General features: G+C 43.5%; 1 protein-coding gene across 1 annotated transcript in view; it reads left to right on the top strand.

The window, feature by feature from the left end:
• Positions 1-4,170: 4,170 nt before the first annotated feature.
• Positions 4,171-27,265, top strand: part of IL23R (interleukin 23 receptor) — a 59,001-nt gene continuing 35,906 nt past the window's right edge. The window contains exons 1-6 of the mRNA XM_036753307.1: positions 4,171-4,230; positions 8,593-8,695; positions 9,435-9,737; positions 16,381-16,504; positions 20,262-20,422; positions 24,296-24,441. Coding sequence (XP_036609202.1) covers positions 8,626-8,695; positions 9,435-9,737; positions 16,381-16,504; positions 20,262-20,422; positions 24,296-24,441 — 804 coding nt within the window. The 5' untranslated portion in view covers positions 4,171-4,230; positions 8,593-8,625. The remainder of the gene's footprint in view (positions 4,231-8,592; positions 8,696-9,434; positions 9,738-16,380; positions 16,505-20,261; positions 20,423-24,295; positions 24,442-27,265) is intronic.

Below are 27,265 nucleotides of genomic sequence, written 5' to 3'. Positions count from 1 at the left end.
ATTGTTTGGATAAAATGATACAATATTTGTATAATGCTTTGCAAACCCAAAAGTGCTATCTAAATTCTAGGCATCTTTATCATTAGTATTAGTGGATCTGGTTGGCTCGACCCTCTGGTGTCCCATCTGGAATGCAGACAGAGTGAGATGGGTCTCCACTGAAATTCTCATTTTTTTAATGGATCGATACCACTCCATCACATTCTTTCAATTTTCTTTCAATTTAACAGTTTTCCTCAAGAGAACTCAGGCTTTCCCTTCAGTGGTGGAACATTGATTTCCTGCTTATCCATCTCTCTGTCTGACAACAGATCTCATTCATTGGCCACGTTTTGTCTCCAGACAGGGAAACTGTGGGCAGTAGCTGAAATGAAGCATGGGCAATTCTAACGGATTTGTAGGGCAGGAAAGTTGGTCAAGACCAAGTTCAAAGGCACTGACATGAGAGAGCCTGGAAGTGAAGAAATTCTGGATTCCACCCATGATTTTGTTTCATTTTTACACTCCCAAACTCTGGGGAAAATACTCAAGTCAGAATGCTCCTTTCTGTAATCCCTGACAATCCTGCCCCTGTTTGTTCAATGCCCCACAAATAACACCTAAGCTTCCTGCCCACCATGACTGGTGAGAGAGACTCACGAGGGTATGGAGGTGTGGGGGTGGCAGGGAGCCAAGAAGACAATGTGCCTTGGACCTCCGTCTCCTGCAGCAGGGAACAGGCAGAGGACCTTGGAAACACATTCTGAAATGTGGCAGCTCCAAGTCTATTCGATTTAAATAAATTTGGTTCTGGTGACAGAGAGACAACAGCAACAGTGGTGAAAACAGTACAAGAGGCTCCTCGATGGTTTGCTCCCCTGTGATATTAGGGAGTTGGACTAGATGCCTTTGAGGTCCCTTCTGCCCCCAGGCACACCAACTCCTCTTGACTCAGTGCTGACCTTGTCGAATTTCTAGCAAGCTCTTTTTAGAAGGAAAATAATTCTTGTGTTCATCCCCAACTAACTGGAACAGGAAGTGGTGGAAATGACTCACTAACTCTCTTCCTTCTATCAGGTCTGACTGAAGACCCTCAAAGAATAGGAAGGAGGTCAGGGCTGAGAACTGAGTGCCTATAGATGGATGCCCTCCTTTGGATGAGGCAAAAAGAGATAGATGCTTACTTGTCTTCCTTCATCAACGCTTCCAAGACATTATTTAGATGAATTGAAGAAACTGATTCAGTTTTTGTGGAAAGAAAACAGCGCTCATGCACAGGCACACACACAGACACACAGACACAGACACACAGACACACAGACACACACACAGACACACACACACACACACACACACACAGACACACGGCGCCCTACCTCCTTTATTTGGTATGGTTGGGGAAAGGAGCATCCCAGATAAACAGATTTTTAAGATGACTGGCTTACCCCCATCATATACTCATTCTCTCTTGTGTTAACCTCTTTAGGTGGAAATCTTTAAAGAACGTCTTACACACTTTCCTGCCTTCGTAAACAGACACTACTCAGATATATCTGTGGAGACTTGGCCTCATCTCTGTGCCTGTTTCCTTGGAAACCCATCCCTGTTCTCTCCCCTGGGGATCTTTGTCTGTCAGTGTTTTCCTGTACATCCTCCAAAAGTAATCTCCTGTACATCTTTCTCTAGGTTGATTAACATTTTGTGGTTTCCCATGTGGCATCCTCGCTCCATTCTGTCTTTGAATCCTCACTACCCAGCCCAGCACTGGGCACAGAGCAGGGCAGGAAATGACCTGAGAGGCCGTCTGGTCCAGTCTCTTCACTTTACAGATGAGGAAACTGAGGCTTAGAGAAGAAAAGCGTCTGGTCCAAGGACACACGTGTAATAAATGTTAGTGACAGGATTGAAAACTAGGTCTTCAACTCCAAATCTGTCATTTTTTGAACCGTGCTGTCTTCAATAACAAGCAATTATTAAGCACCTACGATGTGTCAGGCACTATATTAGGGGGTGGGTAATTGAAAGAAATGGAAATGGGGTGTGAGGGAAGAGAAGGGAACAAGCCTTCATCAAGGATCTCCTGAATGCAGGGAGTCATGCTCAACGCTTTACAAACATTCTCTCATTTGAGCCTCACAACAGCCATGGGAAGGAGGGTGGTCATTACCCCCACTCTCTAGGGACACCTCTCTCTGTCACTGTCTGTCTCTGTGTGTCTCTGTCTCTGTCTCTGTCTCTGTCTCTGTCTCTCTCTCTCTCTCTCTATCTCTATCTCTCTCTCTCTGTGTCTCTCTCTCGGTCTCTCTCTCTGTCTCTCTCTCTTTCTCGGTCTCTCTCCCTCCCTCCCTCTTTCTATCTCTTTTTCTGTCCTGTCTCTCTGTCTCTGTCTCTCTCCCTCCTCTCTCTCTCTGTCTCTGTCTCTGTCTCTCTGTCTCTCTCTCTCTTTCTCTGTCTCTCTGTGTCTCTGTCTCTCTCTCTGTCTCTCTCTTTCTCTGTCTCTCTCTGTCTCTCTGTCTCTGTCTCTCTCCCTCCCTCCCTCTTTCTATCTATCTCTTTTTCTGTCCTGTCTCTCTGTCTCTGTCTCTGTCTCTCTCCCTCCATCTCTCTCTCTGTCTCTGTCTCTGTCTCTCTCCCTCCGTCTCTCTCTCTCTCTCTCTCTCTCTCTCTCTCTCTCTCTGTCTCTTCCTCTTCTGGTTCTCCTCCTCCCTCCCTGACTGTTGTTTCTCTCTCTCCTTTGCTGGGTCCTCCTCCAGATCGAGCCCTCTAACCCAAAATTTTCCTCAGGGTCCTGTCCTGGGCCCTCTTCTCTTCTCCCTCCATGCAACTTCATCTCATCAGCAACCCTGGATTTAATGACCATTTCTGTGCTGAAGATTCTCAGGTCTACCTTTCCTGCCCCAACCTCTCTGAGGACCTCCAGACTCGCGTCTCCAACTGCCTTTCAGATACCTCTAACTGGATTGCAGTAACATCCTGGACTCAATACATCCAAAAGGGAATTCATCCTCTTTCCCCTTCAAGTCTTTCCCTTTCCAGACTTCCTTATCACTGTCAAAGGCCATAGCCTCCTCCCAGCCCCCAGGCTCATGAACAAGGAGTTGACCTAGACTCTTCACTCTCACCCCTATACCCGATATGGTGCCAAGGACTGCTATTTCACCTCTGCAGCATCTCTCCAATTTGTCCCCTTCCCTCCTCAGTTCCTGCCCCCACCCTGGTGCAGACCCTCCATGCCTCACATGTGAACTAGGGCAGTAGCTGCTGGTGGGTCTGCCCTCCTCTTCTCTCTCCACTCCAATCTATCCTCCATTCAACCACCAAAGTGATCTTCCTAAAGCTAGAACGTGCTCTTATAGACCCCAGACAGCCAATTCCTGAATTTTCAGTGTGAGCATTTGCACCATGGAAATTGGCAAACACTGAACATCAGGCCTCCATTTATTGTTTTGTCAATTGTCTAGGCCAGAGTCATCAAATGCACTGCCTAGGCAGTCCACAGCTCCAAACCCTCCCAAGTGTGGCCAGAACCAGACTAAAATGTAACTGGGCAATATTTAACAAAATAAATAAAAGTACAACAAAACACAGATAACACATTTGAAAACTAAGGGAATGTGGCACCTGCAGGGATTCATACCTGCAGATTAGTTACCCCTTTTCTGTTTGAGTTGGACACCCTAGTCTAGACCTAAGAAAGTGTCATAATGAAGATTAAACCTTAAAACTTGTCATTCTAACTGTTAAACATTCACCAGCAGTGTGCTGCTGATAACCTGGTGAGGCGGGTGCCACAGGTCATATTCCCATTTTAAAGATGCAGAAACTGAGCCTCAGAAAGGTTAAGTATCTTGCCAGGGGTTATACAAATCGTGTCAAAGTCAGGATTCAAACATAGACCTTTCGGCCCCCAAGTCCAGCTTTCTAGACTCTAATAATTCACTAAGGTGCAAGTTGACTTAAACTATCCAATTTCAGACCCTGATCTGTTTGGGGGAGGGGGGAGAAATAAAGCTCAAGCCCATTGCCTCCTTCTTGGAGGGGCCCAATAGCCTGGAACCACAAGAAAGGTCCTGACGAAGCAAACATCTTTGAAGAGATCTGGGCTTTCCCAGAGCATGACACCGCCGGAGCCAGTCATCTCAAGCCGGACAGTGAGAGAGTTCCTCTTGAAACAGCCCAGATGTAGGTCAAGTTTGTGCTGCCTTTTCCATTTGCTTCGGGGCCCTGTTCTGAGTGGAGCACCGGGAGGAGGTAAGGCAGCAGCTGACCCTGGAGGCCTGAAAAGGGAGGCTGGGGTCCCACAGTCAGCACCTTTCTTCTCTCTGGGGTCTTAGTCCTGCAATTTGGGCTTTAAAAAGTGCAGTCAACAAAAATACCTTGGCAGCACGGAAAAAAAAACAAAACCAATTTCCTCCCCTCCTCTCCTTTTCACTCTCCTTCCTTTCCTTCTCCTCACCCCTCTTCTCCCCTCTCTTTCTCTCCTCCCCTCCCCTCCCTCTCCCTTCCCTTCCTCTCCTCTCTTCTCCCCTCCTCTCTTCTTCTCTCCTCTCTTCTCTCTTCTCCTCTCCATTCCTGTCCTTTTCTCCCCTCTCTTCTTCTCCTCTCCCCTCCTCTCCTCTCCTCTGCTTCCCTCCCTTCTGCTCCTCTGCCCTCTCCTCTCCTCTCCTCTCCTCTCCTCCCCTCCCCTCCCCTCCCCTCTCCTCTCCTTTTGTCTCCTCTCCTCTCTTCTCTTCTCTTTCCCTTGTCTTTCTCCTTTCCTTTCCTTTCTGTCCCTTGCCTTTCTTGTATTTCCTTCTCTTTTCTTATCTTCTTCCCCCTCTACCTTCTTTTCTTTTATCTCCTACTAGCTTCTAAGAAATTTGTGCAGAAAAGTAAGGACAGGATTAACAAGATGTTGTAAGAAGCCCACTAGACAAAAATGTCAGAGTTCCAAGGGTTCGCATTCCACTAGTGACACCTGCCTGTGTGACCTTGGACAAGTTACTGACCCTCCCTGGGTGCCAGTTCCTCAACCGCCCAATGAAGGGGTTGGACTCAGTGGCTTCTGAGGCCCTTTCCACCTATAGGGCAATGACCCTCAGAATGATAGGAATAGAGAGAACCTTGATAGATTTCTGACTCATTTCTTAACTCAGACTCGGCGGCTCTGAGAGCCTGGAGACTTCACTTTCTCTGCCCAAGTCAGATCAAAGTCAGAGGGTTTTTGCTTTTTCGAGCTGGGTGACATCATCGTCCTGGTCACACAGTCAGGACAGATGTGGCCAGAGCTGCTGTGCAGTGATTAAAAAATGGCTAAAGAAATCAGACTGGGTCCTTTGTCTAAGATGATGGGCAGGAAGGTGATCGTCTCTTTATTTTGTGTGTTTTCTCTGAGGAACTGATTCTTTTTCCATCCATATGAAGGAGCACTTGAAAGGCAGGGCAATAGAGTGGAAAAAGATCCAGCCACTGAGCAGGGGGTGCTGGGCTGTTTTACCTTGTACATACATTGACTCTGTGACCCTGGGCAAATGGCTTAGCCTCAGTGTCCTCGGAAAATCCCAAAAAAGTTATAGAGCTTCATTGCAGGACGGGGTTTCCCAATGGGAGTTCCCTAAATAAATAAAATATTTTTCAAATGCTAGCATTTATATAGCACTTTAAGGTTTGTGAAGCTCTTTACAAATGTTTTCTCATTTCCCTTCACAACAACCCTATCAGGTAAGTATATTATTATCCTCCTTTCACAGATGTGGAAATGAGACTGAGACCAGTTAAATGACTTGCCAGGATCGCTATAAGTATCTGAAGCAGGATTTGAACTCAGGTCTTCCTGACTCAAAGTCCAGTACTCTCCTAGTACCACCTATCTATCAATCAAATCATAGGACCAGTCTAAAAACATATTAAGAAGTGTTTCACTAGAGGTAGCGGTGGTTTACTAGTGATAGCGGTAGGCTTGGACTCAGAAGATCTGGGCTGGAATGCTGCACAGGCAGCCACATGGTCTAGCAGATAGAGCATCAGACTCAGCGAGACCCAAGTTCAAAGCTAGCCTCAGACACCGATGAGCCGTGTCACTCACATTCTTTTGGCTTTGGTTTCCTCCTTTCGGGGTTATTGTAAGTATTAAATGAGTTAATACTTGTAAATTTGCTTTGCAAATCTTTCTTCTAGATATTGTTATTATCACCACTACAGTCTCTTGTGTTCCCTAGCCGTGTGACTCTGGGCAAGTCACTTTACCTCTGTTTGCCTTTGTTTCCTCATCTGTAAAATGGACATAATAATAGGACCTTCCTCCCAGGGTTCTCGTGAGGATCAAATAAGATAATATTGGTAAATTTGCTTTGCCAACCTGAAAAAGCTAAAGACCTGTTTCATCATCATCATCACCATCATCATTGTCACCATCATCGTCATCATCATCATCGTCATCATCATCACCACCATCATCATCATCACTATCATCGTCGTCATCACCATCATCATCCTGCATTCACCAGCTGTGTGAACTTTGGAAAGCACGTGAGCTCCCCGAGACTCAGTTTTTTCATCAGTAAAACGGGAAGACCGATCCTGGCATCACCCACCTCAGAAGGTTGTTGCAAGAATCCAGGGAGAGCATGGATGTGTGAATCGACTTGTCAGCCTCAAACGGCGGCCCCGAAGTTGTCTGCCGATAAAGATAGTTCTGTCCCAGTCCCCTTAGGATGTCCTCCCTTTCGGGTTTCAGAAATTCTAGTCTCCAGCACAGCCATACAGCCTCGCACCACTCCTGTGGTTCTGTGCTAAATGTTGTAGAGGGAATGCCTACCTGCTTAGGTAGGGCTTGGACCAGATGGCCCCTTCCAACTCTGAGATGCTGAGCTTCTGGGATACTTCCTAATGCCCCGGTCACTCTGCTTGGGCTCATCTCCTCTTTCCTCACTCTACTCTATCCGACCAACTGGTCAATGGGAATTTGGCGACGACCGTTTGGTACCAAGTGGGATGCTGGCGCTACAGGGGCAAAACCAAGACAGTCCCTGCTTTCAGGGACCTTACATTCTATCTTGGGGTGGGGGGAGGGGGACAACATGAAAGTATATAAGCAAATGCAAAATGCATACTCAGTCAGCTAAGCGCAGCAGGGGAGAGTGCTTGGGTTGAAGTTAAGAATGCCCAGTTACAAATCCTGCCTCAGGCATTCACCAACAGGGCAACTTTGGGTGAGTCATTTCATATCCTTCTGCCTCAATTTTCTCATCTGTCAAAAGGGACTAATAATAGCCCCTATGCCCAGGGCTGTGGTGATGATCAAACAAGACTGCACAGGCAAGGCACTTGGCAAACCGTAATGTCCTGTATAAATGCTAGCTATTCCTATTAAATAAAGAAATAATTTTGGAGAGAAGGGCTCTAGAACCAGGAGGGAACCGAGAAAGGCTCTTGTTGGAGCTGAACATAGGTATGTACATTTTGTCTTGTCAATAGAAGGTAAACTCCTTGAGGGCAGGCCAATTTTGTTTTTGCCTTTGTATCTCTAGCAGTGAGGACAGTGCCTGGTACAGAGCAGGCACTTAATGTTTGCTTACTGATTTATGGATGGAGCTGAAGAAAGAGGCTCAAGGGAAAAGGAAGGGCATTCCAGGCATGGGGGACAGCCTGGGCAAAGATGTGGAGATAGGAAATGGAATGTTTGTATACAGAGAACAACAAGCTGGCCAAGTTAGTTAGAATAGGATGGGGAGTGGCCACTCTTTTCTAAGGGTTGTGGTACTTCTGGGTGAGGAAACTCATCACTTTCTTCTTTTGGATGCAGGTCAACACCTTCTCCACAACTTAGACCCCACCCCCCTCCGCCGAGGGTTGTCAGGATCTGGGGATGTAAAGATAATTGTCACTGCCCTCAAAGGAACCAACATCCTACTTGGGAGGTGGGGGGTAGGGGACACAGCACATTCACCGACACTGCAAAAAAATAAAAAGTAATTTTGATGATTGTGTGAGGATCACTAACAACTTTGGGGCCATGAGGAAAGAGCTCTTGAAGGCAGCGGTCCCTGGGCTGAGACTCAGAGCTAAGGAGGGCTTCTAAGAAGGAATTCTTCTCCTCATCTCCCACCCCACCAACATCCTGGATTTTACCATCTCCAGAAACTCGTCATACTGTGAGATGACATCTCCTAGGCTCATACCCCCTCAGCTCTCCCTGCTGCAAGGTCCTAGAGGGTAAAAGTAGACATCTGGAAAACCCGCCCAGACCTTCTGTTGGAGGAGGGCGAGCAAGCAGGGAATTCTCATTTCCCACCTGGCTGATCTCCTGGATCTCATGATTTCCAGAAACTCATTATTTCATAAGATGAATTCAACTCTATAACTCACACCTAGTCAGATCATTTTCTGCCCAGGCTGCAGGACTTCATCATGCTCTTTCCTTATTCCCCACCCCTTTTCAGCATCTTTTTGTAAGTTATCTTCTCTGTTAGACTGGAAGCTCCCTGAGGGTAGGAACTGTCTGAGACTTTCTTGTATCCCCAGTACTTTGCACAGTGTCTGGAACACAGCAGGCACTTAATAAATGCTCTATCAGAGCAGTTGATTAAACTATTATGCTTTGGGAAAATATAAAAGCTTTCTTTTCTTTTTCAGGGGAGAATTCATGGCGTCTTACCACTTTCCGACATGAGAAAAGCCCTCAGGCAATGGGAACTAGTCATAGCACTTTGGGTACTCGTCGATTGGAGTTCTGGAGGTATTTTGCTTCGGCCGTCTGTCTTTATTAGGGGGTGAAAAGAGCCTAATGGAATCCAAAAGTTAAAGCTAGTCGTCTATCCCAGCCAGCTGCCAACGCCAGGAATCCCTGCTGCAATGACCTCGAAGGATGGCTTGCCCATCTTTGTCTGAACACTTTCAGATGGTATGGTCCAGTGGCAAGAGCATTTGGGTTCAAATCCTGCTTTTGATACTTACTACTTGTGTAACCTGAAGCAAATCATTTCATTTCACTGGGCCTCAGTTTCTTCACCTGTAAAATGGGAAGGATGACCTCATGCCAGCTTCTGTCCTTCTCCAGTTCATTTTACAGATGAGGAAACTGAGGCAGACTCGGTTGAGTGACTTGCCCCGGGTCATGCAGCTAGTAAGTTTGTGAGGCTGGATTTGAACTCAGGTCTTCCTAATTCCAGGTCCAGCACTCTATCCACCATGGCACCACCTAGCTGCCCATTCTATTTTCTACTCATAAATAGATGTTACCTGCAAGGTGATGTCTCCTGAAATATTGTCCTAACCTATTACAGAAACATAGCAAAGAATTATTATCAAGCAATTGGGAGGTATTTGGTGTGTCTGGTACCATTTTAAGACACTGCATTCCAAAATGTTAGCTTCAGACATCCAAAGTAGGAACCAAACCCTCAACTGCATTCTGGGGCTTCTGAGGTGACATTCTCTGCTTTATCAGCAGTGATTCTTTTGTCCCTTCTTCTCAGGGATAACAACTACCACTTGCTCGGGCCAGGTCTGGGTGGAGCCAGCAGCAGTCTTTGAGATGGGATCGAACATCTCCATCATTTGCCAGTCAACTCTACAAAACTGCCAGCCAAGGAAGTTTCATCTCTATAAAAGTAGTAAAGGTATCGAGGAAAAACTTCGAATGGCAAAAATCAACCAGAGGACAGCTTGGCTACGGCTTAGCAACTTCCGAGAGCCACGAGCCCATCTAATCTGTAGCGTGGAATGTTCCGGGGAAGATAAAGAAAAGTTGGTATGTGGAGAAGACATCGCTTCTGGCTGTAAGTACCAGAAGCTAACTAGAGTGCAGAAGCTTTGGGAGAGTCAGAAATAAGCAGGCAGATGGTAACAACAAGGGCTTAAAGGTTTGCAAAGCACTTTACACAGACTATTTTACTGAAGCCTCCCAACACCACTAGGAGGAAAGTGCTATAATTAGCTCTATTTAATAGAAAAGGAAAATGAGTTTGAGTGACATTGAGTCACTTGCCCAGGATCACACAGCTGTTGTCTGATGCATAATTTGAACTCCTAAGTCCAGTGCTCTGTCCACTGCATCCCTTAACTGCCTCTCCCTATCAGTATTTCTTCCTGCAAATTCTAGGTTGGACAATGAGAAGCTCATCGGAGTCGACTTAAAGGTTTCTCTGGGTTTTCAAAATTCCAGTCTCATGGATCTGGGATGGGGGTTGGGGTAGCCCCTCCTCCCGCCGGTGGCAATCTCAGCTCACCCACGCGTTCTTAGCCAACGGGATTCCCATCCACTCTCTTTCTAGAAATCCTCCAAGGGGGATTTTTGTAAGTGTTTCTATTAGCTCAATGATAATATTTGCCGGCCTTTATACCAAGGGGAAATCTTATATGAGGTGTGTCCCGGGCAGCGTATGGAGTACTGGTTGTGAAGTTAGTGAGACTCGAGTTCAAATTCAGCTTTAGTGATGTGACTCTGGGCGAGTCACTTAACCTCTTTCTGCCTCATCCTCTCAACTGTAAAACGGATGTAATAACAGCGCCTACCTCACAGGACTGATGTGAGGATCAAATGAGATGTTTGTAGGGTACTTGGCAGAGTGCCTGGTATATAGTAGGTGCTTAATAAATGCTTGTTTCCTTCCTGTAAGGGAAAAGGTGGAAAACCTGCAATCAAAGGACTCCACCTGTAACACTTAAAGCCGTGTGCGGAGGGGCAAGTCATTAAACTTTCCTCATCTATCAAATAGGGGAACATGGCACCTTACTCAGAGACACAGCAAAGATCAAATGACACAATATATTAGAGTCCTACATGCAGGCTAACTCCAATTCCTCCGGTGTCTGTCCAGCTTTCCCTCTTGGAAGGTTATAAGAGAGCTGGATTGACCATGGGGGATCTAAGCTCAGATCCTGGCTCGGTCCCTTAGTACTTACTGCCTGTGTGACCTTAACCGTTTAAATCACTTCACTTTGCTCTCACTCAGCTTTCTCAGGGGCAGAAGGGGGTGGGGCTGGATCCCATGACCTCTGAGGTTCCCCCCCCCCCGAGATTTATGAGCCCATGTCTCACTTGAGTCCCTCCCAGCTCTATGTTTATGACTTTAAGGATTGTAACTGTAGATGGCTCGGCCATCCATAGAATGTAAACTTTCTGCGTGCTTTGTCTTTCTATCTCTAGCATCTATGGTATATGTATGACATAGTAGGTGCTTAATACATGCTCTTTGGAGCAGATTGGGCAGGATAGTGTATGGACCTGTTCAGCAAAGGCAGGTGGTATCCTTGTCATCCCTCTCCCCGTGCATGCGCACTCGAGCACGTGCACTCCACACACACACACACACACACACACACACACACCCCACTGTCATGCCTGGCTCGCCAGAGCTGATCACTGCTCATTACCAAGACCCAGACCTGGTACCCCAGAAGAACAACAATTGACCACCAGCTGCCCCTCCTGTTGAGAAGGCGCCAACCCTGGCTCCACTACCTTATCTTCGTGACACTGAGGAAATCACTAAACATCCCTGGGGATCGGTTTCCTGCCCTGTAGGATAAGAAAACCAGACTCAGTGAGTACCGAGGTCCCTTCCGGCTCGAGGATTCAGAATCATCTGCTCTGAGACCAGCGTTTTCCAAGCAAGAAAACTGAGACCCTTCCATCTGCCTTCACCCCACCCAGCTCTAGGCATCCTTCCAGACACTGGAAAACTGGCGTTTGTGTATGTGCTTTGTCAAGTGTGGGAAGGGCAGAAAGGCACTCTTTCAGATGCAAAAAATTGAGAAAACACCTTGTGCTTCTGACCAATGTTTTCATTTAATTAGCAATATCAAGAGGAGCCAAACAGGTTTTCACATAGGATTGAAACAAATCTGCAAAGTTTGAATATTCTAGAATTGCTCTGAATTCTAGAAATGGAAACCACAGAGAGGTATCGCAGAGCAGGTGGATGACTGAGGTCTGTGCAGATTCATTTAGCTTCTCCACATCCTCAGGAAGCATAAGACACTGGGCCTCTGTGAGAAAATGAAAAAAAGAGTGCCCATTTTCCTTAGAAAAGCTCAGGGGGTAACTTGTACGGAGGCATAAAACAAACTCAGGCTTTTCAAATTAGGACAGAATGGGATATGAGGCAAAAGAAGTTTTTTTGTCCCACGTTCTGTAGTGCTAGATTTGAAGACCTGGATTCAAATCCCTCCTTAGTCACTAGCCAGGTGTCTATGGGCCACATATGTAGCCCTTCTGGGCCTGTGTCCTCTTCTGTAGACTTAGGGGTTTGGATAAGATCATCAAGGAAACTTTCTTTTCCCTTTCTTTTCCTTTCTTTTCCCATTTTTGCAAACACTTTATGTATTATCAGAATTAATTGTTCTTTGAGTGTTGGAATTTTCTTGTAAATCTCTCTTGTCTTAAGTCGAGAGTTCTTTGATGGCTTGTTCCATTTCTTTTTCCTGAGATTGAGCCAATTATATTCTTTATTTCTACAGATCTAGACATTTTATATTTTTGTAAATATTTATCTATTTCATTTAAGTTGTCATTTTATTGGTATAGAATTAAGTAAAATAGTTTATAATAATTCCCTTTATTTCATCTTCATTTCTTGAGAATTTTTTTTCATCTTTGTTACTGGCAATTTGCTTTTATTCTTTTTTTAAAAAATCCAATTAGCTAAATGATTAATCTTTTTAATGATTTTTTTTTCAAAAACCAGTTGCTAATTTAATTTCAAGTCAATGTTCTTTCACTGTTGTTAATCTAATATTTGATTTTAATAATAATAACAATAATAGCTCTCATTTATATAGTACCTACTATGTGCCAGGTACTATGCTAAGCACATTTTTTTTTTTACAAATATTATCTCGTTTGAGCCTCACAACAACTTTGGGCGGTAGATGTTATCCCCATTTTACAGAGGGAACTGGGGTAGACAGTGGTTAAGTGACTTGCCCAGAGTCACATAGTTAGTTAGCGTCTGAGTCCAGATATGAACTCAAGTGTTCCTGATTCCAGGCCCAGAGCCCCCTCACTAAGCCACCTTGCTGCCACAGGATTTCTATTTTTATGTTTGATTGGACTTAATTACTTTGTTGGTTTTCTAGTTTATTTTAGGTATATGATGAATTCATTGATTTGTTCTTTCTGTTGTTGAGGAAAGTATTTAGATATATAATTTTTTCCTAGGGCCTGCTTTGTCTGAATCTTTAAATTTTGGTATGTTGTCTTATCTGGCCCTGGACATTGGCTAATCATTGCCCTCTTGGATTGAGCTTTGTAGGTTTCTGATCATGGTTTGAGTCTGAGCAGCACAACTACAGGCAAGCCCCTGGTCAGAGCTCCGGTAGAGGGCTGGTGACCTGGACCTCTGTTAGCTAACTGTAAAGTTCTCTAATTTTCCACACTGAGAATTCTCCACTGTAATAAAATAATAGGTCTGGACTAAATAAATAAATAATGATTTAAGTAGTTCAAGGAAGAATTATTTTTAAAATATATTCCCAGAAATCCCAAGACTTTTACTATCTTCATGTTGGTATATTGCCGTGTCAACCTCTATATCACCATTCTGAAAAATTATTCACAATTCTTATTTCTCTTTAAACCAGTCAGAACCATTTTGCTGTAGTTCCATATTCTCTTGGGAATCCACATGGTCCTCTGCTCATCAAGTTTTGGTTCATTTTTTTTTGTCTTGAAATATTTATTCATAGATGTCTGGACTCATTTAGGTGACCTGGAAGCAATTTTCCCTTCTGTTATTAGTATCTTCCCTGTTAGTTTATCCGCTTACACTCAAGGTCTTTAATCAAGTCTTCTTCCTCCTGAAATCTTTGGTAATTTCAGTCTCTTTTCTTTATTATACCCTTACTGTTCCCTTTCTGGTTCCTTCCCCTTTGAATGTAATTTCCCAGTGGACCTAAACCTCAAAACTGTCTCAGCCTCCTCCCACACTGGGCAATTTATATTTCATCAGCCTCAGTCTATGCCTCTATTGACTTCTGGAGGAAACAAAACTGGCCCCAGTTGGATGCTAGCCTTTTCTCCTCAGGTCTAGTGGACAAGTCTACACCTTAGTATCCTGCCTTCAGTACCCTTTTTTTTCTCAGTTTTCTGACTACCTACCGTTTCAGAACAGCCATGCTACAGGCCCAGCTTGAACAAATTTCTACCTGTTAGTTTTCCTTGGCATAGTGAGGATGGGAGAGAGAGTTGAGTTCTGTTACAAGACTATGTGCAATCCTGCCAAAGTGTAGTGGCTGATGGGGAAAGGGGTCCTGAGTGAATATGTTAGGGGTTCAGAATTCACTTTCTCTGCTATTTATCAGGTTGTTTATCAGGTTGTTACCTCATTAGAGTTCTTGGTGTCTTATCCCATGGAGGCAGTGTAACAACAATGTGGCTAGCAGCTGCTGTGGGGGTGAAAGACCAATAACACCAGAACACAGAAGGGCTGCCAGCATAGGTTCTTTGATCTGCTTTTCTAAGGAAAGCAACAGAGAAGCACCAACATCTGGGTTTTTTTCAAAGCCGGGGGCTTCTTAAAAATGGCTACCCCAGTCTCATCTGGTCAAATCACACAACACTCTTCCAGTGGGTGAGAGCCCCAAACAAAATGCTAACCTCTGAGTTTATGTACCCTTCTTAGGGCCAGAAGGCTTCACACCTAATCAGCCAAAGGGTGTGGGCCCGGGGCTTTGCACCTAGCAAGACTTAATCAAAGGCACTTGATTACTTTAGCATTCTAAAAGAGGAGACAGTAAAAAAAGTCCCACCCTGCTTAACATTACCGCAGCTGGAACTACTTGATCTGTCATGCATAATTCCTGCTTTGGAGAAGTTTATGAGGTCATGAAGATCGAAGAAAGTGTCTAGTCTTCCATCTTGTTGGCCATGTGATCAGGAAGTATCTTAACAGTAGTTCAATAACACTTCTACTATCATAGTATGTGTGTGTGTGTATTTATAATAAGGATAAGAAGAGAAAATTGGATCAGTCATTGTGTCATTCTTGAGGTGGTCTGACTTCCCCAGCGGCTAACACCCCCCTTTTCTCAACGCACTATGCCTTTATCTTGTACGTATTCTCTGTTTACTTATCTGTGAACATGTCGTATTCTCCTGATTCTAGGACCTGGTAGAATGTAAACTCCTTGAGGGCAGGGGCTGTTTTTTATTTTTACATCCCACAGTAACTAATAGAAGTTGTGGCATATACTAAGTGCTTAGTGAATACTGATTGATTGATAATATAATTATGGTGAAGAGACTAGGATTTTCAATACATACGACTATTTGTAGATTATGTTTTCACATTTTCTGTTTTTAATCGCATGAAACACTAGTCTCTGAATTCCTTGGAACCAAGAATGGACATATTATTGTAGATTGGTTCAGTCATGCGAGAAGACCATGTGGAATAATGGAAAGAAGGTTGAATTTGGAGTCAAAAGTCCTGGGTTCAAATCCTAGCTCTGCCACTTAATACCTTTGTGACCTTGGGCAAGTCACCCAATGTCCCTAAGACTCAGTTTATTCATTTGTAAAATAGAGAGTCTTCTGAAGTCCTTTCCAGACCTATGATCCTATGATACTGGTTTTGTGACTTGCTCAGGGTCCAATACCTAGTGTCAAAAGAAGTTTATGAACCCAGGTTTTCCTGACTCTGAGTCCAGAGGTTTACCCAATGTGCCTTGCTACCTCTCAGTACTGAGAGACAGATGGAAAGGAGCTTCAGTAGAGTCCTAACTCATCAGGCCAGAGTCAGTGACTTTACATTTGCTTAGACTTTTCTTCATTTTGTCACCATGATGCTAGTCAGCAGATTTATATTCTAGGGGGTTGAGCAACCCAGGAATTCATTACTTTCTCCTTTTTACTCTTTCACAAACACATTTCCCCACGATGTGTAGCTCTGACCTTACAGTAAACTCTATTTCCTAACAGTTGTTTGTTCAAGCATTATATACTTTTATAATTACATTTTTTTGTTCTCTTCTCACCATCATTGCTAAATATACCTCTCTCTCTCTATGTCTCTATTTCTCTCTGTCTCTGTCTCTTTCTCTCTCTCTCCTCGCTGTCTCTCTCTCCTTTCTCTTTCTTTCTCTCTCTCCATCTCTCCCTCTCACTCTCTCTCTCTCTCTCTCTCTCTCTCTCTCTCTCTCTCTCTCTCTCTCTCTCCTCTTCTCTCTCTCTCTCTCTCTTTTCTCTTCTCTCTCTTTTCATTAAAAAGATGACTCAATGTGGGGAGGAGAGAGAGAGATAGAGAGAAATAGAGAGAGAGAGAGAGAGAGAGAGAGAGAGAGAGAGAGAGAGAGAGAGAGAGGGAAGGAAGGAGAGGGAGAGGGAGGGACAAAGAGAGACCCATTTATGGGTCACCTTACAAAGATATTGGGTCCTTAATTCTGCCCCCTGAATTGTCCAAGGAATGTGTCTTATTGCAGATCCTCCAACTGTTCCTGCCAATTTAATGTGCCTCATTTATGAACATTCTGGCAACATGACGTGTACTTGGGATACAGGGACACCTACCTACCTGGACACCAAATATACCGTGCATGTGAAGAGGTGAGTGCTCACCCCCTCATTCATTTAATGAACACTTAACAAACTCCTACCATGAACCATGCAATGAATGCCCTTAAGTTTTGTATTCAGTTTTGGACATGGTGCTTTAGGAAGGAAATTAATAAACCAGTGAGTGTCCAGAGGAAGGCAACCTGGATGGGGAAGAATCTGGAGTTCATGAAAGGATTCTGCTGTGTGAGTTCTCCTGGGCTATCTCAGAACAGGTTACTTGCTGAAACTATGAATGAGATGAAATTTTCTTTGTTATTTCGATCAGTCAAGCAACCAGCATTTATTAGGCGCCTATGGTGTGCCAGGCACTGGCTAAGTCCTGGGGGGTGGAAAATGCTTATATTCTAACAGAGGAGACAACCTGTACGTATGGAGATACACAGAGAAAGGAACTGGACTTGCAATTTCACTAGTATGATGCATATTGTGTATTATTTGTATATTAGTATAGTACAACTAACTGGGTGAAGAAAGTCCCACCAATGTAGATCAGCCCCTCCTTTGCAGCTCTTAGCTTTAGACGGGAGCCCAGGGCAGTGAGAAGTCGATTGACTTGCCCAGGGTCACGCAGCCAAGTGTGTGTCAGAATTAGGACCCGAGGCCGGCTCTCCCTGGTTCTGAGGCTGGCTCTCTCTCCACTTGGCCGATATTTACAAAATGAATTCATGGTCGTTTTTTGAATTCTTCCCCTTGCCGCTTCTCAGGAGCTCTCTCACTGACTTCACATCGTCCCCATCAGTTCAGAGAGCTGGCCCTGCCCACCCGTGACACTGCCTTGTTCTCTTCCTATCAAAATACCCTCCATGCTTCAGGGCTCGTGTGATGAGCGGTCATGGGTCCATTAGACAGGACTTTAAGGCACTTCCCGCGTCATCTCCCTTGATCCCCACCACAACCCTGCGAGGCCTGCGCTACTTTTGTTTCCCATTCATAGGAAGGAAACAAGTATCTACTATGTGGGTACCATATAATAGGAAACAAGTGCCTACTATGAAGTACCTACTATGTGCTAAATACTTCACAAATATTATCTCATTTCATCTCACAATGGCCCTTGGAGGTAGGGCCTATTTTACAGTTGAAGAAACTGAGAGGGGCAGGGCTTACGTGACTTGTTCAACATCACGTAGCTAGTAAATATCTGAAGCTAGATTTGAACTCGGGTCTTCCTGATTCCAGGCTGAGGCTCTATCAACCACCGCACCTACCGGGTCCTATTAGTTCAATGTCTTCCCCATTTTTCCAGTATCTTGGGAACCAGTGGCTCAATGCCCTCAAGACCATGCCCTCGTAGCCTAGATTTCTGATGTACACATCAGCTTTGTTCCTCCCATCTTCCTCTTCTTCAGCACCATTTCCTTTTCTCCCTATAGCTTATCTGGGAGTGTCCTAATATGGTCATTCCATCACCATTGATGGTAAAATGGTTCATCGTAGAAATGCTGACATACCTGTTTCATTTTTCATCTGTTTGTTTTTCTCCTTCCAGTTTCATATTGAAATACACTTAGGATAATCTGACTTAATTGGGCCTCATGCCCTGTTTTCTGCCGGCTTATTTCCCCTTTATGTCAAACAGAGAGAGAGAGAGAGAGAGAGAGACAGAGAGAGAGAGAGAGAGAGAAAACAAAACCTTTAACGTTTAATTCTAGGGGGGCGGGGGGAGTGAGGACAAGTCCTGTTGTCTAGTCACTTGCTGCTCATGTACATGGTACATTATTAGGTGTGGCCGAGGTGCTAATGGAGGGGAAGGTCAGCTTTTTTAAGAAGCAAAACTCTTCAACGGGTGGTTATGGTTAACACAACTGTGCTCAGAGCCTGTTTCAGTTCTGTCTTGTGGTCTCAGCGTATGTGGTCAAAGAAGTACAAGCCACAAACCAATTCAGGACACATCTTTGCTCTAGTTTGTGAAATGGAGGGAACATTCAGAGGTGTCCTACTTTGCTTGCCATGTGCTCTGCCACGTTTCTGTTCTCACATAAGATATCTCATTGAGCAGCAGACAAAGAGTCCAAGTTAAAGCCTATTAGATTAGAAAGCCAACCTTTGGGATTTGAAATGAACACAATTAAAATTAAATTCCATGTGTTAGAATAGAACTATGAAAACAACATTGCTTTCTGTTAATAAAGTCAACCAATCCATGGGCATTCATTATGCATTGGGTTGTTGTATTTCCCAGTGCCTAACACAGTGCATGGCACATAGCGCTTAGTCAATCAATAAGTATTAATTAGCCAGTACCCAATGGACTGACCTGAATTAGGAAAGGCTAGATTTCTGCATGTTGTGGGGTAGAAGGTGAGTGAGGCAGGGAAGGTGAAGAGTAGTGCTATGTAGGGTGGCTCTTTCTCAGCTAGCCAGGTTAAGAAAGCTCAAGTATGGGGAAGGAGAAGTTGTAGGGGGTTGGTGTGACCAGAATTGGGATTTTATAGTCTTAGAACTCAAGACAGCAGAAGGGAAAATTCCTAGGAGGGTGTGGCTAACAGCGCCAAATGCAACAGAGGGGTTCCCTGGCTTTTGCTGAGAGAAGGTTGTTGGTAACCTTTGAATAGTTTCAGCGGAATGGGAAGAAAATCAGCTCTCAAGGGCTTCGGGAAATAGTGGGTGGGGAGAAATGGGGGTGGTGGTGATGAATTCTCATTCAAAAATTGAGCTGTGAAATGTAAGAGATAGATAACTGGAAGGGTAGCAGGGTCAAGTAAAGGGTAAACTTTAGGGAAAACCAATGAGACCTCTTCCCATAATATAACAGACTGATCTTCTCATAAATAAGGGCAGAATTTCAAAAAGAAGATTCAAGTTTTCCTCCTGATTCCAACAACTCCAAGTGTCGACAAATGTCACATCTCCTAACACTTTTAAATTTAATCATTTTTAGAAAGCTGCAAAATTGGCAAACCTATCTCACCCAATTTAATTAATTGGATCTAGTTCTTTGGTCAGGTATCCCTATCTCCAGCCTCTAGTAAGAGGCTGGGTCAACTCATATAGCACAGAGTTTTAAAATAACACTCAAGGAAGATGGGAACAGCAATTGTTTATGTAGACATACATATAATTAGCAATAATCAGACCAGGTTTGAGATGACTGAGGGTGTTTCCAATTTTCTTGAATAGTGTAGTGGGATTCTAAAAATAATTGAACCACTCTCAGTGTGAAATTAATATTAATTTAAAAAACATGCCATACAATGTTTCCAAGAGGAAAAAGGCATCCAGAGAATTACAATCACTGAAAACTGCTGGGACCAAATACAGTTTGGGAAGAGGATGGGGAAATGGAAGTGAGATGCACAGGTTCAGACAGATGGGAGACAAAGAGTCTTGGGGAGGTGGCTGCAGGATGACCAAAGAATGGAGAGATCAGAGGATCGTAGATTTCAAGATGGAAGGGAGCTTTGAGGGCAGCTGGTCCGACTTACTCATTTAGAATGGGGGAAATTGAAACCCAGATAGGTTAAACAATTTGACCAAGGTCATATCGGTGGTCAGCGGAAGAGCCCATATTTGAACCCAGGACCTCTGACTCCAGACTCAGCCCTCTTTCTCTTGTATCGGCCACATGGAAGTTCATTTTCCGAGGAAGAATGTGCACCTCCCACACATGTTGAGACCTTGGAGCTGAGCCCCACTGGCCTCATAATGGTTGTAGATCTGTATGTTCCCAATGAGGACTAGGAGTCAGAAACAGTCAAAAGTCACAATTTAAACCCTGCTTATTGAGCTCATTGTCTTGTTTCAGCTTGCAGACTGGAGAAGAACAGCTCTATCTCACTTCAAGGTATATCAACATTTCGACCAACACTCTACGCAGTGGCAAAATGTACTCCGTTTGGGTCCAAGCAGCAAATGCTCTAGGCAAAGAAGAGTCAGGCCACCTGCAACTTAACCTTGATGACATAGGTAAAGAATTCAAATTTTGATCATGACAGTGCTAAAAACCCAATTCAACAAATATTTATTAAACACCTAGTATGTGCTAACAGTGCCAAATGTAACAGAGGGGTTCCCTGGCTTTTGTTGAGAGAAGGTTGTTGGTAACCTTTGAATGGTTTCAGTGGAATGGGAAGAAAATCAGCTCTCAAGGGCTTCGGGAAATAGTGGGTGGGGAGAAATGGGGGTGGTGGTGATGAGTTCTCATTCAAAAATTGAGCTGTGAAATGTAGGAGACAGATAACTGGAAGGGTAGCAGGGTCAAGTAAAGGGTAAACTTTAGGGAAAACCAATGAGACCTCTTCCCATAATATAACAGACTGATCTTCTCATAAATAAGGGCAGAATTTCAAAAAGAAGATTCAAGTTTTCCTCCTGATTCCAACAACTCCAAGTATCGACAAATGTCACATCTCCTAATACTTTTAATCATTTCTAGAAAGCTGCAAAATTGGCAAACCTATCTCACCCTCTTTTATAGTGTTGTTGTGAAGCTCAAATGTATATCATAGAAGTGCTTTGTAATCTTTAAAGGGAGTGGGGAACCTTAATATGGGGAGGGGAGCCATGAACTTAAAAAAATTTTTGGATAATTACGTTTCAATATAATTGGTTTCCTTTATAATCCCTGCCTTGATGGAGCTTCTGAACCAATCTGTGCAAATATAACCTGAGATAGACTGGCTGAGATGAAGGCTGGTGTTAAATGAAATGTGTGTCTGGAAGAAGGCTCACAAAAAGAGCAGTGAAACTCCTTAGTATTTATCCATATCAATACAGGTACAGCATGGAAGCAGATGCGTAAATTAAAGTTAATTCACCCCAGCTTACTGAGAAACCTTTTAGGATTTGCTTTCATTTCTCTGTTAAAGGTAGAGGGACTTGGGGAGGAAAATAGAGTTAGAGTATCATTATTGAACTGGCATACGGAAATAGAATTGTTCTGCAGTTCTCCTCTCCAGTCACTATATTTCCCCACCCTCCCTTCTAGATGCCTTAATGGTGGTCGTTTGAGCCCGTTTGTGCTGTCATAGGATCATAGAGCTGAAAGTACCCTTAGAGGTCATTGAGTCTAACTTCATTATACAGATGAGGAAACTGAGGCACAAAGAAGTGACTTGACTTGTCCATGGCCAGGCAGACAATAAATAAGAGAGAGAGAGAGAGAGAGAGAGAGAGAGAGAGAGAGAGAGAGGAGAGATCTTCAAACCCAGTTCTTCTGACTCTCCACATCTGTGCTCTTTTCATTGAACCACTTGGCCCAGTGGGTTTATTTTTTCCCATCTTTCTTTTCTTCAGACCGAGAGATTAGAATCTAATGTGTTGGCTCTGCTGTGCTTGATGGTGAAACAAATTTGTTTTTTTTAAAAATTTGCAGATCTTTTCCATTCTTCGTTTGTTTCTTTTGCTCCCTCCAGTTTCATCCTTAAATGTCACTAGGATAACAGCTTAATTGGGTCTTTTTATAAAGTTTCCTTCCACTGTTTGTGTTCTATGAAGCGATGCTGCTCAATCTTCCATCATCTTTCTACATAAGAGTTTACAAATCCATTCATATTTTAAATTGCCATTGCCCTTGGCTGCTGTATCTCTCTATTTGACCAATCAATCATGTTTGCTGAATAAGGCATTTTTTAGGTTCTTTTAGCATCCTTGTTATGGCAATGGATTTGTATTAGTTAAATTTTGTTATGAAGTTGTTGTGATCCATCTCACCGTCCTTTTCCTCCTTCCTCTTTCTATATTTGTGCATGTGTCAGTTATTTGTTTAGGTTAGCTTCAGTTTTTTTAAAATTGCATGTAGTATCTTTTTTCTCATGTCTATTCTTTTCATTCATTTCAATTTTCTAACCAGTTGGTGATCTAGCTATACGCATTTAACTGATCCAGGAATGTCTCCCATACCACTCATCAATTATTTTCTGTCTATTAAAACATAATCAATTTCATTTTTCATGATGTTATTTGGAGCTCCCTACATCCAGCGTCTTGAAGAATGCATTAATATGTAAAAGCATCTAATTTCTGTGTAGCTGTACTTTTGGAGGCTTTCTCCTTCTCCCTGAACTATATTTTCTTTTCTTTTTTTTGTGAATGTACTGGAAAACTTTTTATTGTAGGTGGAGTGGAATAGCTGGACACAGTTTAGATGATTCCAATTTTGTTGGCAACATCTCAAGCATCGTAGTCTGGAGCAAGTCGGACATAGGCTTTCTTCTCTCCATCAGGCCGGATCAGTGTGTTGACCTTGGCCACATCGATATCATACAGCTTCTTTACTACCTGCTTTATCTGATGCTTGTTGGCTTTGACATCTACAATGAAGACTAGGGTGTTGTTGTCCTCAGTCTTCTTCATAGCAGACTCAGTGGTCAAGGGGAACTTAATGATGGCATAGCGATCCAGCTTGTTTCTCCGAGGAGCACTTTTCCGAGGGTATTTGGGCTCCTTCGAAGTCTTAGTGTCTTGGGTCGCCGAAAGGTGGAGGATGTTCAGATCTTCTTCTTTTTGTGGCTGTGGACACCTTTCAACACTGCCTTCTTGATCTTCAAGGCCTTGGACTTGGTCTCTGTCTTGGGGGGACAACGGCTTCCTTCTTCGCCTTCAGCGTCATCTTGGGGGAAAGGCTTTTCTTTTCTTTTTAAACTATATTTTACTTTTTTTTTTTGGAGGGGGGAAGGCAGGGCAATTGGGATTAAGTCACTTGCCCAAGGTCACACAGCTAGTAAGTGTGTCAAGTGTCTGAGGCTGGATTTGAACTCAGGTCCTCCTGACTCCAGGGCTGGTGCTCTACTTACTGCACCACCTAGCTGCCCCTAAACTCTATTTTCTAACCTATTTTTTGCTTGTCTTCACCTATACCCACATTTACATTGAAGTCACTGGATATATGTTGATTTTTTGGAGGTTCTTATGGAGTTCTTCCAAGTCTTTCTCTATCTCTTCACCCTCCTAAATAGATGTTGGCATATGAACTGGGATTACTTTCATGGTGGCCTTTTGGCAAATATTTATCATGGGTACTGAAATGTGAGATGACCAAATATCTCATGAAATTGTATTGCTTGTTTCTATTGGACACATCATAAAATCCACTTCAACAACTCCTTAATTTGTCTCCATAAAGAGATGCTAGAAACTATACATCCGATTAACTGGGACACTTCCTTCTGTGCTCTGGCTTCGTTTAGAACAAGAGTTTCAAAGTTAGTTCGTTGTATTAAAGCCAGAGCTTAAAAGCTATAGAATTCTAGGACTATCAAAAATGATATATGATACATGGACAGAAGGTAGATGTCTATATGTAAAGCGCTTCGCAAACCTTAAGTCCTATAGCAGGGCTGGCTATCATCATCATTATTTTCATTATCACTATCACCGTCAGGAGTTTAAGATGAGCAAAGCGCTTACAAGCATCATCTCATGAGATCCTCACCCCAGCCTTGTAGGGAGGGACAATGGGCATTATTATTCAAGCCTTCATCCTCTGACACTCCCTCTCTCACTTTCCACTTATGAAATCATAATTGAAATCAGTTACAGTGTTAATTCTGGAAAAGGTACATCACTCTATTCCCCTATCGCTCCAGCCATCATCCCTATGACTTCCCAAGCCCAGATAACCCTTCCCAGCCACCTCTTCCTCGTATGTGTTTTCCAGAACGTCGGCTTCTTGAAGAGAGAGACTGAATATTTGCCTCTCTTGGTATCCTCAGCGCATAGCACATAGTAAATACCTATGAAATGTTTCTGTTTGTTTGCTTATTTGTTTTTCCCATTTATTCATATGCCCTCCTTTTCTGGCTCAGCCTAACCCATGCCTATTATTGTTTTATTTTCCAGTGATTCCTGCCCTCCCAGTCATTACAAGAGCTGAGGATTTAAATACATCAGTGCCCACAACTATTATCCACTGGAAAATCCAAACATCGATGGATGGAGTTTTCTGTGAGATGAGATACAAGGCAGCCACAAGATCATCTTGGAATGTGAGTCAAATTTTGGTTTTCTTTTAGTGTGTGGTCAATTTAAAGAAAGCAGACTGGCTGAAAGTATTCCTGGCAGTATTTCAGTCTGGGGTACTTAACCCCACACCCTCTTGAGGGATGCGTCTTTGTATAGATTTCAGGGGTCTGTGAACAGGCATGAAAAAATGATGCATTTATTTCAGTCTGACTGGTCTTATACATTTTATTATAAGCTTTTAAAAATCTTATTCAAGGAGAGGCCCATAGGCTTTACTTAGCTGCCAAAGGGGCCCAAAGGAGAAGACCCCCTGGCGTAAGTGGTGAATTATGTTATGTGAATTTCTATCAGATGGGCACAAAAAGAATCCAGCAACATTCTCTTGCCACAATGATCAGCGATGAAGCTTTCAATTCAGGGCCAGCATGGTACAGAATCAGTAACTCCTCAGGACCAATGAGCCCTTTGTTGAGTCACAGTTATGAGCTGGAGGGGACCTTGAAGATCATTTAGTCCAACCCGCCTCGATTTATTGATGAAATCATAAGATGGCAGGCTCATAACTTTCGAGCTGGAAAAGGCCATTTTGGTCCCTTATCAAATAAGGAGACTAAGGCTTTTAAGTGACTTGTCCAACGGTCACATGGTTGGTGACAAAATCAGGAGTTGAATTCAGGTCCTCTAATTAAAGCTCCCTCCATTGTGCTACATGGCTTCTAAGTGTCCCTGTGTAAGGAGGGGCCCAAGATGGTGGACCTGTGGTCATAATAATGATAATAACAATAATAAACTTTTATATGATGCTTTCTTAACTTTTCTTTGGTCATGCTCCACCACCCCCCCATCCCATCCCACCCTTTGGCACCCCGGTGAATCCTATGGACTTCTCCCCAGGATAATGCTTTTAAACATATCATATAAAATACATGGGATTATAAAGGAAACCAATTATATTGAAATGTAATTATCCAAAATTTTTTTTAAGTTCATGGCTCCCCTCCCCATATTAAGGTTCCCCACTCCCTTTAAAGATTACAAAGCACTTCTATGATATACATTTGAGCTTCACAACAACACTATAAAAGATGTAATAAAGATTTTATTATCACTAGTTTATGGATGAGGAAAAGGAGGCCAAAGGCTTTCGTGACAAGTTGATCACGCAGCAAAAAAGAGTAAAGGGTAGGAGATGTATCTGGCTCCTCCTAACTCCAAGCCCCAGGCCCAATCCCTTCTGATGCCCAGTGATGAGGCTGAAGCACATGTATGAGGTATTTAAATACTGTCCCGTGGCCAGAAAAACTGAAATGAAGTTCTGAAACGGTCTCAGTTTCTGGCGTTCTCTCTATTCAAACCACTGACCTCAGAATATAAAGTTCGGTTCGGTTTATGTCTGGGCACCTCATTCTCAATGAGGTTTTATCAGCAGGTGCACAGGAGGGGGTAAATCTGAAGGCCTGTGCCCTGATCCAGCCTCTGGAAGGGTCTGTGTGGCCTGGAGGGAATCACTCTCAATTCTTGGGTTTTTTTTACCACTCTCTAAATTCAGAGCCTTGAGGCAAAGCACTGACCATAATACCTTATTAAAGCTCTGACTTCAAAAGAAATGCAGATTTTTTTTTTTTTACTTTCGTTGACTGTAGACTCCTATTCCTCCAAAAATGACTGCGGAACATTTCAAATGTTCTAGTAACAAAAAGTTACACATTTCCAAATGTGTATAATAAATGTAGTTACCATCAAATAAATACAGCGAAGTGACTAGGGTTCTTGGCTTGCAATCTGGAAGTCTTGGATTGGAGTCCCACACATACCAGCTGTGGGACCCAGGGTAAATCATTGACCTCTAAGGATCTAGGTTGTAGAGAAGATGCTAATCTGCATGGGGACCAATGAAATCACAGGTGTGACTAAAATAAAGACAGTAAAAACCACACTGAGCAAAAGTGGCATTTCACCTTTCTTTAGGGGTTGAAGAGTACTTTGGCTCCTCAGGACCATCACTCTGGAAATGCGGTATCACCATATGCACCATAACTAAACAATGCATAGAAGATTGGGCTAAAGCTAGACTAAACTTATGATGTGCCCTAGCTAGGGGGCACCATAGTGCATAGAGTGCTGGGACAGAGTCAAGAAGACTCGCCTCCCTGAGTCAAAATCTGGGAGGGACCTTAGGTCACCCTTAGCTGCACTGACACTCTAGTACGGACACGTCATGAATGTCCCTGGAGAAACCTTGCCCACGTGTTCCCTATTGTTAGCACCCTTGAAATTATCCTTCATTTTATAGCTTTTGTGTGCACAGTTATTTGCACCTTGTTAGCCCCATTTGAATACGAGTTCTTTGAGGGAAGGGAATATGTTTTCACCTCCATATCTGTATGTGCACTTGGCACAGAGCCTGGCACATAATAGGTCCTTAATTAATGCTCCTTCTGAATTCATCCCATCTTTCCCAGAGGAGTGCACACGTGTGGCTTCCCGCACACGGACCAGGCTCAGGACAAACTGCCCCGATTACTTTTCCTCATGCATGGCAGGCTATCTCCGCCTCTATCTTTTTCCAGACTCTTTCCCATACTTGGAATTCTCTCTCCATTATCTCTTCATCTTGGAATTCCAAACTCCCTGCAAGGCTGGGCTGGAGTCCTGCCTCCTATAGTGAAAGCTCTTCTTTCCCTCTGAGTCCCCTGGACTCATTTTCTATATATTATCCGCGTACCTTTTTTTCCCCTCCACAAGAGGATAAGCTCCCTGAGGGCAAAAGATATTCCGATTTTTTGTATCCCTAATGCCCAACACACAGTAAGCACATAACAAATGCTTACAGAATTGAATTGAATC

This window comes from Trichosurus vulpecula, chromosome 4 (assembly GCF_011100635.1).
Source record: "Trichosurus vulpecula isolate mTriVul1 chromosome 4, mTriVul1.pri, whole genome shotgun sequence".
NCBI lineage: Eukaryota > Metazoa > Chordata > Mammalia > Diprotodontia > Phalangeridae > Trichosurus > Trichosurus vulpecula.
Note: the sequence above shows the minus strand (reverse complement) of the source record. Positions and strands in the feature narration are given on the sequence as shown.